The sequence below is a fragment of the Quercus suber genome, unplaced genomic scaffold, assembly GCF_002906115.3.
Source record: "Quercus suber isolate HL8 unplaced genomic scaffold, Cork oak 2.0 scaffold_241, whole genome shotgun sequence".
NCBI lineage: Eukaryota > Viridiplantae > Streptophyta > Magnoliopsida > Fagales > Fagaceae > Quercus > Quercus suber.
This window is the reverse complement of record NW_027069698.1, coordinates 18,975-33,446: the sequence shown is the minus strand read 5'-3', so window position 1 is coordinate 33,446 and position 14,472 is coordinate 18,975. Positions and strand designations below refer to the sequence as shown.

Sequence of the window (14,472 nt, the reverse complement as noted above, 5' to 3'; positions counted from 1 at the left end):
AATTTTTATTTGATTTATCCAATTAGGTCTCTCTCTTTATCGGCTAATTCTCCATATCTTACCTTAGAATAAAATGAGAATAATTGAAATAAATGTTTATCGAATAGAACCTAATTGTTTTAGGCAACCAAATTAATAAATAATTGGTTTTTTTTTTATAAGCTTTTTTGTGTCAAAAAAAAATATTGACACAAAAACTAATTAATTATTGCATTTTTTTTTTTTACTTTTTGTGTTAGCTTTTTAAGTTGGGGTGAAGATTTAGGGTATGATGATTTACCGCATTTCTATGCGGCAACTATTTGGTTGCACACTAAAAAAAAAAAATTGCATCTATTTTTTATCTTCAGTGTCAACTTTTAGTTAATGCTAAAAGTCGGTTTTCTTTGTACTGATTAGGTAACTCTTGTCACTTATCACTAGTACCCACATCTTTCAAGAGATGTTTGATTGAGGTTCAATTAATAAAAAAAATGTTTAAAACAATTATTATTTCTTATCCTGTGATTGTGAATCATACAAGAGTTCTAATTTTCTTATGTGAAGACTCAGATTCATTTCTAGGATTTTCCTTTAGTGTTCTTAATCCAAAACATAAACAACTTCGATAATTTTTTCAATTACCTCATTCGGATCTTGTTTTCTTTGCTCTCTCTCTCTCTCTCTCTCTCTCTCTCTCTCTCTCATGTTTTAATGGAGAAAATGATGAGATAGATAATTGCTGTATAACGGAGACTTCGGGTGGGTAAAGTAACACTTTTTAAACCACCGATAAGTAACATAAACTGAACCTAACCACATGTTGGTAAACTGTAAATAAGATCTGTAAGAACTTATTAATTCTATCATTATAGTGACGCAGGACAACCAGAACAAAAACTAGACAATAGAAAAATAAAGGATATGACCTAGGAGTCAGCACCTAGGCCTTGCTTGGAGTCAACACCAAGCAGGGAAACCACTAGGAGTCAGCACCTAGGTTAGACCTGGAGTCAGCACCAGACCAAAGAAAGACCAAACAGCCATTGTTTTCATTCATCAAAATATCAACTATCTCCACAAGGAGTACAATAGGTTGCTTATAAAGGATTGCTAAACCCTAATTCTGATTAGCTAGGAAACCCTAATTGCCTTATTACAAAAATAACCTTACTTCTAAATTAAAATACTAAAAGCCCAATAAACAAATTCGATTTAAAACATAAAAATACAATGAGCTTGCAAACATAAATAATACTAAATAATAATCTTCTTGTGTCTCCCGCATCATTCTTCTCTGGTTGGAAAAAACTCGACCTCGAGTTCTAAAGTGTTGAAGGATTAGGATGCTGACAAGTAACACTTGCTTCAAATCTAGAATCACCATAGGGAGCACAAGGAAAAGAAAAACCTTGAATTCCACCACATCAAACTCATTTGGAATAACAAAATCAATGTGTGGAATCAGTATAATCTCATCTTGAACATTATGAATAATAGGAAGCACTGTAGTTTTAACCTCTTTGACTTCACCAAGATGTAGATCTTCAAGGACTGTGGAGGGTTGATCAGAAGCGCATTCAACAACTTTAACTTTCACATCATGTGCACCCTCTAACATAATACTCTTTTTATGCACCATCTCTTCACCTTGCTGCTCTTCAGTAGATTCATTTCCCTGCACGCATGTTAAAGCAACACTTGTTGACATGTACGTCTGTGTCAACATTAGGCTTTGGTGTTGCTGGAGGATTCTCAACGACCAAGATATCATCATCAATGTTGTCTTCTATTGGGGCAGCAAGAAGTTCATTGTGATTTAGTGTCCTTGGTTTCCCAATTGAATCGGATTGAGTCTTCTTGTGTTTCATCTGAGCAATCTTGTCTTGAATATCTTTCATGAGCTTTACAGTAAATTCCGTTACTTCCCTGGTAGATTGTTTAAAAGTGCGCTGAGGACATGAAATAGGATGAGGATGAGAATTCATCGTATTTGCTTCAACTAGAAAAGTACCACACTGAGATTGGGGTAGATACTTAGCTCGATAGTATGGTGACAAATACTCATAACAAAGCTTTTCTTTCATATCTTCCCACACACTGATGGCAGGTTCATAATCCATATAGCGGAAATATTCAAGCTTCTCCCAAAACCTTTGTGCGTGACCTCTTAACTTCAACTTGGCATACCTAACCTTTTTGTTATCTGCAAAATTTGCTTGCTCAAAGAATTGCTCCATCCCATTCATCCAATTGACAAAATCTCGTGGATAAGTATTATCACCATCAAAATAAGGTGCTTCAGATATTACCATAGCTCACCTTGTTAGTGGTCAACTTACTGCACTTGATAGTCACGGGCTTGACTCCTCAATTGAGTGGGTCTAATTGGACAACGTGAATCGTGAAAAGCAATGTAAGGCCTATATGTAAATGGGCTAGCAGCAACAACACATTATCTTCTTTTTTTTTTTTTTTTTTTTTTGAAATATAATAAAATACAGTACACGGACTTAAAACTGGAAAGAAACTACAGACCGGAGGGACTATATAAACTAAAGAAACAAACACGGACTCAAAACTGAAAACGAAAAAAAAATTCTCTGCATCTCTGCGATGAGAGTCTTTTGCCAGTGTAGGGGACTGACGCCTGTGACAGCGCGAAGGAGGCGCAGACAGCGGCGGGTGGCTGCCTGTCTCGGATCTAGGCAGCAGTAGTGGCTTGTCAATATCAGCAGCAGCAGTTTCTCTACGGCCTTAGCAGCGGTGGGTCGATAATGGGTTTCGGCGGCTAGGTCTTGTGGTTGTGAGTGTTGATTTGTGGGTTCCAGCGGCCAGTGGCTGATGGTGAGGACCAATTGAAGCGGCGGCTCACATCGGTGGTGGTGGTGGTGGCATGCGTAGCAACTATCGTGGGCGTTTGTTGGTGGTGGTGTGGTGTGATGGCAATGATGGACTCGTATCTCTCTTCTCTCTTTGTGGTTGCAAGGGATTTGGAGGCTTGATTGTGGGTTCTGGACTAGAGGTTTCAAGTTGGCTTCAAAATCTGGGTTTTTTTATTTTTTTAGTGAGATTTTCTGGCACTTTCCTGCGGTGATGCTTCAACGGATCAGTGTTTGCTCTGATACCAAAACTGACGCAGGACAACCAGAACAAAATCTAGACAATAGAAAAATAAAGGATATGACCTAGGAGTTAGCACCTAGGCCTTGCTTGGAGTCACCACCAAGCGGGGAAACCATTAGGAGTCAGCACCTAGGGTAGACCTGGAGTTAGCACCAGACCAAAGAAAGACCAAACGGCCATTATTTTCATTCATCAAAATATCAACTATCTCCTCAAGGAGTATAATAGGTTGCTTATAAAGGATTGCTAAACCCTAATTCTAATTGGTTAGGAAACCCTAATTGCCTTATTACAAAAATAACCTTACTTCTAAATTAAAATACTAAAAGTCCAATAAACTAATACGATCTAAAACATAAAAATACAATGAGCTTGTAAACATAAATAATACTAAATAATAATCTTCTTGTGTCTCCCGCATCATATAGTCATAATATAATTTATACACTAGCCACTAGCAAATGAAATAATAACAATGTCAATACACAAGCCATCAATTAATGGAAACAAAACGACCAAAGTTCAAATCTCTTTCTCCCGTTGTAATTATCAAATTATAAAACAACAAAACATTCATCTTGATTAACAATATCCTCTAACAATAATTTTTATTTAATGAAAAAAGAAACTTTTATTCCTAAAAGACAGCACAATGAGTCTTTCCACAAGACATGCTAATTTATTTATTTTATTTATTTTATTTGGCTGAATATTTATTTTTTTCATTCAGTCTAAGAACCCAAAAACATTTTATACTCACACAGTAGCATCCATAAAAATTTCATTAAATTCCTCATGAATGTTAAGTAAAAGAGCCAAAAAGAGTTTTTCATAACATTTTATTTTATTAAAATTTTTATTTCTCCTTTGAGTTTGTCCAATGGCAAATTAATAAGAAAAAGACAAAGGCGAAAGTTCCACATACATGAAAGTTCAAGGCTTAGTTGCCAAAAAATTTCTCATTGACTTATTTTTCGGCATCTCAAATAGAAACCCATTAAAACAACAACATAATCATTAACATCCATAAATAATTTAGGGTAAAATACTATTTTGGTTCCTAAATTTTCCTAAAAGTTTGTTTGTCATCCCTAAACTTTAAAAAGTTCTTTTTTCATCTCTAAACTTTGTAAAGAGTTTTTTGAATAGTATAGAGACAAAAATTAGAAGGAAAAAAGAAAATTTTCAATAGTTTAGAGATGAAAAATAAACTTTTAGTAAAGTTTAAGGACACAAATAAAACATTTTCAATAGTTTAGGGACGAAAAATGAATTTCTTAAAGTTTAGGAATGAAAAACAAACTTTTGGTAAAGTTTAGGGATCAAAATAGTATTCTACCCAATAATTTACTATAGGAACCCAATGAACATTATGGGTTGAGGCCAAAGATAGTGTTCTTCTAGTCGACCTTGACCAACTTTGCTTCTCGCACTTGGAATTCTAGAGGTGACTGTGCTACTTGATCACTCACGAAGAGCCATGGTTGCATGTTGATGCCGGCAATGAGAATAAAGGAGGATGTGGATGGAGGATGGTCTAGTTCTTTGTGAGTTTTTAAAACTTAAAGGAATTCTTTAAAAATAAAAGGGGAAGTAATTTACACACTCATTAACGTAGTGTTTGTAATTACACAAGTGTTATACCAATTTTTAAGTATGTCCATGCCAAGAACGGACCTAGGGATTCAAGTTAGGGAGGGCCAAAATATAAGGGGAAAAAAAACTCTAAATAAGTATTTATATATTATTAACATACTATCAACCAAGATAAATAAATAAATAAAACAAAATACTATAGTTTTTTAATACATTATAATGCAATCATCTTTGAAAAGATCAACAAAGATAAAAAACACAAAATACTATTTGTGCGTGCCCAATATGGATGGTTGGTGGACTTAACCTCTAGATGGGCTCACAACCTATTTGTTTTGTGGGCTTTCGTATTTCCTACGGTGGGTGATTCTATGCTCGTCAAGCCCAAATACGACCTTTGTTTCCTCAAACCTTTCACTCTCTAACTGAACCACTCATTTGCTCTCCCTGAGTGTTTGTTCTCTCTTCTCAGTATCATTTCCAAAGTTTTTTCAACCCCTATTTCTTACTTGATCCCCCTATTTATAGTTGTGGTCTGTGGATTAATGGAGGTGTCATGATTACTTCCTCCTATTAGTGCGAATGAAGGTCCAATTCCGTTGTCTTTAGGTGGGTTGTCAGATGGGTAAGGTGGTAGTGGCATTGGAACTGATTCCCACTTCATAAGGGATGTTCGGCAACGACATTCGCCAAGGCACTACTGGGAAGCTAGGTAATCCTTTTATCAAGCAATCATCCACCGGTCAAGATAAGTTTGGTCGGGAGTGGTTAACCTTTTAACATTCAAGGTTAAACGGCCCCGTTATGTTTATTGGGCTCATGATGAGCCTCAAAGGACTGTATGGATCAAGGTACCAAGTCCAATGGAAAGGGGGTCAATTGCTGTACCTTTAGTTCGGAGCCCAAAGCCCAACGACCTCGGGATCATCCCTAGTACAGTTGCCAATTGGGTTATGTTGATTGGAGGAAAGGAGACTTAGGGCTTGTTTGGTTTAGAAATAACTCAATTTTCAAAACTCATAACTCAAACCTAAAACTAACAACTCATAACTCAAACCTCACCTTCACTTAAAAACTGCAAAATACTTGTTTTGTTTAAAAACTCGGTCACATATCTCATTTTAATAACTGAACTTTTTGCCAAAACTGTGGACTCCACCCACTGAAAATTAGTTCTTAGTTTTTGAAAACACTCAAATGTTGTTTCCGAATTCTATCTCTTAAACTCAAATTTTTGAGTTTTGAGTGATGAAAACAAGTACTTAAAACCAAGCCAGACACAAGATTTTTTATGGGACCCACATGTTTTGGAAACTCAGTGATGAAAATTGAGTGATATCACTCAAAATCAGTGTGATCCAAACAGACTCTTAAGGTTTTGAAAGAGGGGGACCCAACAACAAAATTAGAAAAACATATCGCTAGAAGAAAAGATCTTAGGACCAACATAGGAGACTTAATGCATGAAATGCATGATCTTTATGTACAATATACCAAAAATTTAGGAACAAATTGTTATAGCTCCAATCTGGTTTAGAGTTAAGAGATTAATGTCATTACTTTTAATGCAATGAATTTCAACATATAGTGTTTGCTCTATACTTTTATGATAATTGCTTTTTATCACTAAATCAAGATATCAATTAGATTTTTGTATATGCAATTGAATCCTTGATCTCTTATTTTAAGAATACCATAATCTCTTATGAAAAAAAAAAAAAAATTTAATAGTTAAGCTAGGTTAACAAGAACCAGCTACTACTACTGTCACAATATTTATTTCATTTTATGAAATGTTTGCACTATGTGATGTAATATTTAGATTATATTATTTGACTTTTATTGAAAAATGTATATATAAGATGGAATCTGGAGACAAAAAATAGCACAGTTGCCCACTATACTATAGCCGTTAAATAGTCAAAGGCTCATAGCGATTTACCATCGCATGAATCAAAAACAAATATTATACTAAACGAATGAAATTTGAAAAAGGAAGAACAAAATATCGCCGTTGCCGGGGATCGAACCCGGGTCACCCGCGTGACAGGCGGGAATACTCACCACTATACTACAACGACTTCTGTGTTTGAATTGTGACGATAAGTATTATTTTAATATCATTTTAGTTTTCTTCTCTTTGTCATTTACAATGTAGCAGATAACAATGTTGCCACTTGTCAGGCTGTCCTGAGCTGGAATTCTTAGACCCGTTCGAGCTCTCTGGTTTTAATCGTTTAAATAATACCACAGCAAGTCTGAAAAGATTGGCAATCAGACCGTTTTACCTAGCTGGGTAATTTTTGCGCAAGCATTACCCATATTCATGAAGGCCATTTGATGTGTATTCTTCTTTGGAGCCCAATTTACTTGGATCATTAGTTCAACATTTCAAGCTTATAAAAATTTCAAACTATTGCACTATCATCATCATCATATCATTATTATTGTGCATGCTGTGTGTTCTGAGTCTAATACCTGGTTTTTGGTGATTAACAAAAGAAAATTTTGACTTGTAGAATTTCACTACTACACTTTCCAATTGTAAAGTCTACACTTGAACTAGTGTTTTACATTTTTTATTAATAAAAAGTTAGGATCCATACCATATGCAGAAAAGTTTACCCGCGGCCAAAGTAGATTATATACATAAACTTTAGTGTGCTTGTGTTTTCAAAAAGCAAAAAACATACAAAGGAAGATCGAAAGAAAAGGATTAAGATATGTCGATTGTCTTCTTGAGCAGCCAGAGAAAAAGTGCTAGTTCAAGCAGAAATATGGAACGAAGCCCAGTTCTGTCCAGCATGAATCCAAACACTGTTATTCCTGCTTTGTTGTTCTCCAAATATGTCACTGCAACACAGTCATTTTGTTATACTCATAAGCACCAAATGGTATAACATTACTAAAATATCATGCTACATTGTAAACCTTATTTGGATTTTTTTTTAAATCTCATAAGAATTTTATAGTTCAACTGATACATGTTATTTTTAATAGAGATATCAAGTATTCGATCCCTCATTCCCCATTGTAACAATTGAATATATCCCAAAAACAAAAGTGCTTACTTATTTTTGTTTTTGTTTTTCTAAAATCTAAGGTCATTTTTGAAGACTCAAAACCTAGTTAGTTGTCATTACCAAAAATTAAACCTACATATCGTTTACCATGTATTAGACATTTAGATGTCTTTCAGAAAAATTGTTATCCTTCATGTTTCAGCCAAAGAAGGAGAGGAAAAATAAAAAATAAAAAAAGTGCTTATCAACTAACTTAAGTTCTATGAACTATTACCAAGAGTTTTGTAACTCAATTTTATAGTTTTTAGTGTTTCCAAGTTCTAACTGAGACATATATGATTCAAATCCCCTCACTCCCACTATTGATGTATCAAATATATATATATATATGTGTGTGTGTGTGTGTGTGTGTGTGTGTGTGTGTGTGTGTATGTATTAGAATTTGAAAAGAACCTTTTAATTGTAAGAATTTCTTTAAAAACATTGACAAAGACATATGGCACTCCATTATAATGACAGGGTTATTGAAAGACTAACTTGATAAGTAAACAATTTTTTCTGAAATAAAATTAAATGATCAGATTTTCAATAACTAAATAAAAAATGAAATCCTATATGTCAGACATTTGTTTGGCAAAAATTCATATTCAGAAGAAAATGAAATCCACTAACCTAGAGCTTGTCTCTTCTGAAATGAGATTGTATGCGTAAAAATTGGCACCAATTTGGTATTGTCCAAATCATCATCTCCATCCTCTTCATCATCTGATTCCCAATAATGATTCATAGAAAATACTTGACTTGAATTAGTCCGAGCCCTCGGAGTCTCACCATCTGTGTTATCGAAAGGGTTTATTGTGGCACAGGCGTGCCACTTTGCAGCAAGACTTGTAAGGGACTGTGCTTTGTGTGTAATTTTTGTGGCACTGCGCAAGCATATGAAAAGCCCAGTCACCAGGCTAATAGAGCATACCTGCACAATTATAAGTTTAAAAAAAAAAAAAAAAAGTTGAACTTATTAATAAACTGGGAAATTGTTTTCTTACAGGAAATCTTATAAAACTTGAAATTATGTGAGAGTTTTATGATTTAGACACCTTGTACATTTCTGACATAATTTAGTTTGATTAATATCTTATTTTTGACATAATTATGTGTCCCAGTTGGGCAAGCCCTTTGGCTAGACTACTTTATTCTCTGCCCATGAGGCACCCCAGAAGCCTCATGGACTGATAGTAAACTGGATTAAATCTAACACTTTTGGGTTTTCGTCATGTCTCAAACCAATGAACCCACCACCCGAGTACACCCTTAGAGGTAATTAGTATAGTATCCTTTTAAACTATATAAATTGTATTACTATAGGAGAAGTAAAGGAAACAGTGCTTACTATAAGTTCTCCAGCCTTGAAGATATTGACATTAGCACTGGATGGGACTGTATCTAGAAGAGTAGTGAACTGACTTGCTGTGACCAAAACCAAAGTCAAAAAAATGAATGCTCGGAAACGGTGGCTGATGATCCGGAGATTTCTTCTAATTTTGAGGTGCTCCACTAAGATTGATCCCACCTCAGTTTCTTTCTGAAAAACTTGAGCAAAGTCTTCTAGTCTAAGTATTTGCAGATAACAACTAACTCGGAAGAGAATGCACACAAGGAAGAATATTGCTGTTCGGTAGAGCCATGAACACAGCTCCAATGTGCATAAAATTGTGTCACTTATGTAGATGTTAACATAATATGGAAGTTTGGTGCCACCTGAGACGTACCACCATATTTTGTAGGCACAAACAGAAACAAAACAGTGGAGTAAAAGAATCAAGAGGAGCTTCATTGACCTCTGCAGGAATAAGAAAGTCACATTTTTAATTATTATGATGTGTAAAAACTAAAAAGGGAACTGATGAGCAAGTAAAGAGTATAGAGAGAGGTCTATACATATAGGTATGGAGTCTTAGAACTAGTACTGTATAGTCTGTATTGACCTAAGCCCACACTTGGACATGGTTGAGCTTAGGCTAATATAACTCTTACATTATCAAACTGCCATGAGTTGTAACATGTGAAGTGATCTGCGCAGTAGCCCCGATTGACTTCCATATGATAATTGATATAGTGAATAGCTAGAAAAATAGGGACTAAGAACCATGTTTGAATATATTGAATTATTTTATTAATTTTACAATCATGTTTGAATTTTTTTTCAATTATTACTTGCTTTATGTGTAATCATTTTCATTAGAGAAACAAGTGGCTTGGGTTTGGAGTCACAAGTTTGCTACCCTTTTTCTAAAATCATCCGAAAAGACATAGAGCTATGTCCTGTTTCTTAACCTTTTAGTTGCTTATCAAATTGGTAAAGAAACCTACTTTTTGTTGTTGAATTAATTAAATTTGTGTGTGTATTGACAATTGTGATAGTATAGATTTTTGCCTTAAATCACAAGTAGACTCTTCAGTCTTCACTCTTGTGGTTGGGGCAATGGTTCACAGATCATATTGCTAATACCTGTATTAGGTGCTTTAGGATGTCAAAGTAGAAGTAAGAATCAAATATCTGATCTAATAAAGGAGCTCTATAGTTTATAGTATTTTCATAGTTCTTGTGAAATTAGGTTCAGAAGGCGATCTTTTTCTTATTCCTTTTTCTCAAGTCTAATATAGAAAAAGAAACCATTTTGCCTTGTTGGCAATCAAATAGGAACCACCAAGTAGGAGGAACTTCATGGTTCTGAATTTCTGATCATTCTGTCTCTATAGAGAAGCAGGGGAAGGCATTTTTTTTTAATGAATAAAAAACATTGTACCAGAATTTCCTTCAAAGTTCTGTAAAAATATTTGCAATGCAGCCTGATATGATTATGATTCATGAGAATGGTTGAAATTTTTTTTACAAAGTCATTTTCTTTTAACAAAAATGTAGACAGCAAACTATGCATGCATAATTAGACTCAAATATTGAATATAATTGAAAGAAAAGAAAGGAAGAACAAAGCTTTACCTGGAGCTGTTTTGTATATCCATGTTGGACTTTCTCACTGGCATCACTTAACTGATCAAGGAAGAGAAACTTTCTTAAACCATGTTTATTTGACCAAATAGAGAGACACAAGAATGAGATTGTTGCGAATATAGAAAGGGATAATTGGACTACTGGACGATAAGGCCGGCTATGGTTTTCATCGCAACTCGAGCAATCAAGGGCAAAGTGTGATCCGATTGGAACACCAATGGCTAATAGAAAGAAGATAGACCATGAAAGACTAGCCCTCCAGAGATTGGATTGATCTAAACACACCCATTTGAGACATAATCTAAGGCTCTTCAATTCAGCTCCTTCATTGTCTAAGTTGCCTGAAACTTGTGGGCTCTTTGACAAGAAAGTTTCTCTTTCATCTTCCATAGTTTTGGAAATTTTGGCAGAGCCAAGATCAGAAATTGAGAGTAATACATATAGAAGTGGTGATTTTGAAGGTTGGAGCTAGAGAGGTAGGAAAGAAATGAAGAAAATAATACATCAACTTTCAACTTTCAACTGTCTCTGTCTCTATCGCTCTTAAAATAAATAGACAAATAAACAAAGGTGGCACGGATTCCCTGAGGCCATGAATCCAGACTACCTGATTTTTTGCCACAAAAACATTTTGATGCCCTTCAAAAAAAAAAAAAAAAAAACATTTTGATGCCATTATTTAAGAAACTTTCGCCATCACTATCGCTCCGTGTAAGCCTAGTTTTCTTGGATTGTAGTTCTCTAGAACTCGTAAATAACTATTTTAGAGTTTCTAAAATCGTATATATTCATTTTAAAAGAAACACACTAAATTTTACATCTTTAATAGTTTAAATAAATAGTATCAAACAAATTAGTAATGGTTAATAATAGTATAAATGAATGTTGATAGCGTGGCCAAGCCTAATTTAATTATTTCAAAATAAATGAAGGTTGTGTTTAAAAACATGAATTTGAATTTGAATTTGAATTTAAATTTTAAATCAATAGATTTAAAATGTTTTGATTTTAAATCCATTAATTTTAGATATCATCTCAAATTTAATTATTTTAAACCTTAATAAATTTGTAAAATTCAAATCCTTTATCTTTTAAAACTATCCAAACAAGATATTTAGATTTTAATATGCTTGACTAAAGAAATACTAGTCTTCTTGTCTTTATACGTTTCTGTCTAAACAAAAACCCCGTGAAAGCAGTAAATGTTTAAAAACACTAAACCCCATTCGCACTTGGAGCGACTGAATTCAAAGAACCAATTAGGCTGTGATTGGTGGCGGATTTCAGGTAAAAGCGTATAAAGCGATAGACATTTCTGGGTCGTGTTGACACTTTCTATTGTAGTGGTTGAGATGTACTCCGAGTCTCCGAGTTTGGAGGTCAATGCACGGTACAATGTTATATATACGTGTAAGACAGTCATAGGAAGCATGTGATTTGGAGCCCTTTAATAAGCAATTGTGTGTGACAGAAATCTACCATTCTGCGCTCAAATCTGTAACCATGTAATTTGTTGCATGGAACGTGTGGTGCCTCCAAATCACAGGTTTGGAATGGTTAAATAAGCTGAGACAGAGCAGTAAAGCCAAGCAACTCTACCTATAATGGGTGTATTTAGTTAGGCGATTTGAGAGTCTAAGTGAGGGTTTAGATTGTGCTTAATGTTGCGTTGCGTTTTGTAAGTTGCATTTTCAGTTTTTTTTTTTTTTTTTTTTACGCCGGAGTTATTGACTTTTTAAGACAAAAAGTACTGTTTATAAACAGTATATGCAATGTTTATGCACTGTTCACGAATTAAAAAATATTAAAAATGGATCCCACATTACTAGTCATACATTTAAAAATTATTTTTCTATAGTGTTTTCAGTAACAATCAGTTTTCAGTAACAATAAGTTATATCCAAACGGACCCTAAGTGTACGTTTGGTTTGTGCGTCCATGTTGGGCGTTTGCGTTTTCAGCTTTTTTTTTTTTTTTTTTTTTTTTTTTTTTTTTTTTTTTTTACGCCGGAGTTATTGACTTTTTAAGACAAAAAGTACTGTTTATGAATAGTATATGCAATATTTACGCACTATTCACGAATTAAAAAATATTAAAAATAGATCCCACATTACTATTCATATATTTAAAAATTATTTTTCTATAGTGTTTTCAGCAACAATCAGTTTTCAGTAACAATAAGTTATATCCAAACGGACCCTAAGTGTACGTTTGGTTTGTGCATCCATGTTGGGCGTTTGCGATTTCAGCTTCTTCTTTTTTTTTTTCCATGCATTTCAGCCAAAATTGTTACTGTTCATTCACTGTTGCGGCTACTGTTCATGAACAGTAGCTGCAATATTTGACTCTTCGTACTGTTCATGGACCCACAATTTTCACTTTTTAGCAATTTTTTCATTAAAAATAGATCCTACAGTACTATTTACACATTTAAAAATTATTTTGCTACAGTGTTTTTCAGTTTCAGTTTTCAATTTTTAGCTGTATCCAAACAAACCCTAAAAGTGTCTTTTTAAAATGCAAAACACTATTTTGCAATAACAGTTCTTGTTAGCTTTTTTATAAGGACAAACTCACTCAATAAAATAAATATTATAACATATTTTGAAAATCCAACCGTTGAATTACATGTTTTTTAAGCTCTTAATATACATGTTAAATTTTGTGTCAATAAAATATTATTTAGTATTTACCATATGATCTATAAGTTTATATTTTGTACATAATTTTAAATTATAAAAACTTGCAATTTAAAAAATTTATTGATGACATAGCTATTGATCTGTAATTTTTTTGAAATTTTGCAAGCATAAAGGATATAAGAAAAAAATGTAATCCAATGGTGGATTTGTCAAAATTCACCTCCAATAAAAAGATATTAAGTAAGTTTGTAGCCTAAGATTACAACTAATTTTGTAAGTAAACTTTGTCACTTTTATAAATGTTCATTTCAAACTCAAAACGCTGTTTGGTAATAGCTTATACAAACACACTCAATATCATAATCATGCTCAAGCAGTGATATTGGTAAAAATAAATGGGGCCTGAAACTGATTAGAGGTTTGCATCGTAGAAACTGGTTTGTCATGTTGTAAATAAAGGGTGTAACTCAAATATGACAATCTAAGTTCTAAATTGTACTTACATGTCTTATAGTTTCTTTGATGCACAATATTTGGATATTTTGACTGATTTCATTTGAGTCGCACACCGGGTAATTATAGGGAATAGTCCCTTCAAGGTTCTTCGAAGGTGTGACCGTGTGAGTTAAAAAGCTTAAACTTTACATCTCATAGTTACATGATGTTTGAAAATCATTAGACCAATCCCTTGGAGTTATTGAAGTGCTTTCTAGTTCCTGATTCTTTTTCTTTTTTTTACTAGTGGTAAATCCACTGAATGGGTGAGAAAATGTAATATAATTATTTTTTTAAGAATATAATATAAAATTTGTAAGTTAAATAGTGCATGTATTATTTAAAAGTATTTTATATTTTTATGTAATGGAACATGTGGGGCCAGAATATTGGGAAGCCTCGACCCACTCCAAGCCAGGCCCAAAGGGCCCGCGTCGAGGATACGTGAGGGGTCCGAGGATGAAAGCGCGAGGACCGACTCTCGAGGATCATATCCGAGGAGGGCCCGTCCTCGGGCATCCGAGACCTCGGAGGAACACGAGGGCCACCCCACCAAAGGACTCCTTGAACATCCGAGGAGGAGAGGGCCTAGTGCCAC

At 34.1% G+C, this 14,472-nt stretch overlaps 1 protein-coding gene and 1 non-coding gene across 2 annotated transcripts; both read right to left on the bottom strand.

Moving 5' to 3' along the window:
- Window positions 1-6,710: 6,710 nt before the first annotated feature.
- On the bottom strand, window positions 6,711-6,782 carry TRNAD-GUC (transfer RNA aspartic acid (anticodon GUC)). The gene has a single exon. It is a non-coding gene; the product is annotated as a tRNA-Asp (tRNA).
- A 461-nt stretch (window positions 6,783-7,243) lies between these two features.
- On the bottom strand, window positions 7,244-11,378 carry LOC111997413 (uncharacterized). Its single transcript, XM_024029496.2, has 4 exons — window positions 10,726-11,378; window positions 9,115-9,564; window positions 8,397-8,697; window positions 7,244-7,554 (listed from the first exon to the last, which is right to left on the bottom strand). Exons 1-4 carry the CDS (start codon window positions 11,125-11,127, stop codon window positions 7,418-7,420), a joined length of 1,290 nt encoding a protein of 429 aa, XP_023885264.2. The 5' UTR covers window positions 11,128-11,378; the 3' UTR covers window positions 7,244-7,417.
- Between the last annotated feature and the right edge of the window lie 3,094 nt (window positions 11,379-14,472).

Excerpts from the sequence above, each read along its gene's own strand:
- LOC111997413 (XM_024029496.2), bottom strand. The coding sequence starts at position 11,127 with ATGGAAGATGAAAGAGAAACTTTCTTGTCAAAGAGCCCACAAGTTTCA. Across the intron at positions 9,565-10,725 it reads GATATACAAAACAGCTCCAG|AGGTCAATGAAGCTCCTCTT; the intron begins GTAAAGCTTTGT and ends TTATTCCTGCAG. Across the intron at positions 8,698-9,114 it reads TCAAGGCTGGAGAACTTATA|GTATGCTCTATTAGCCTGGT; the intron begins GTAAGCACTGTT and ends ATAATTGTGCAG.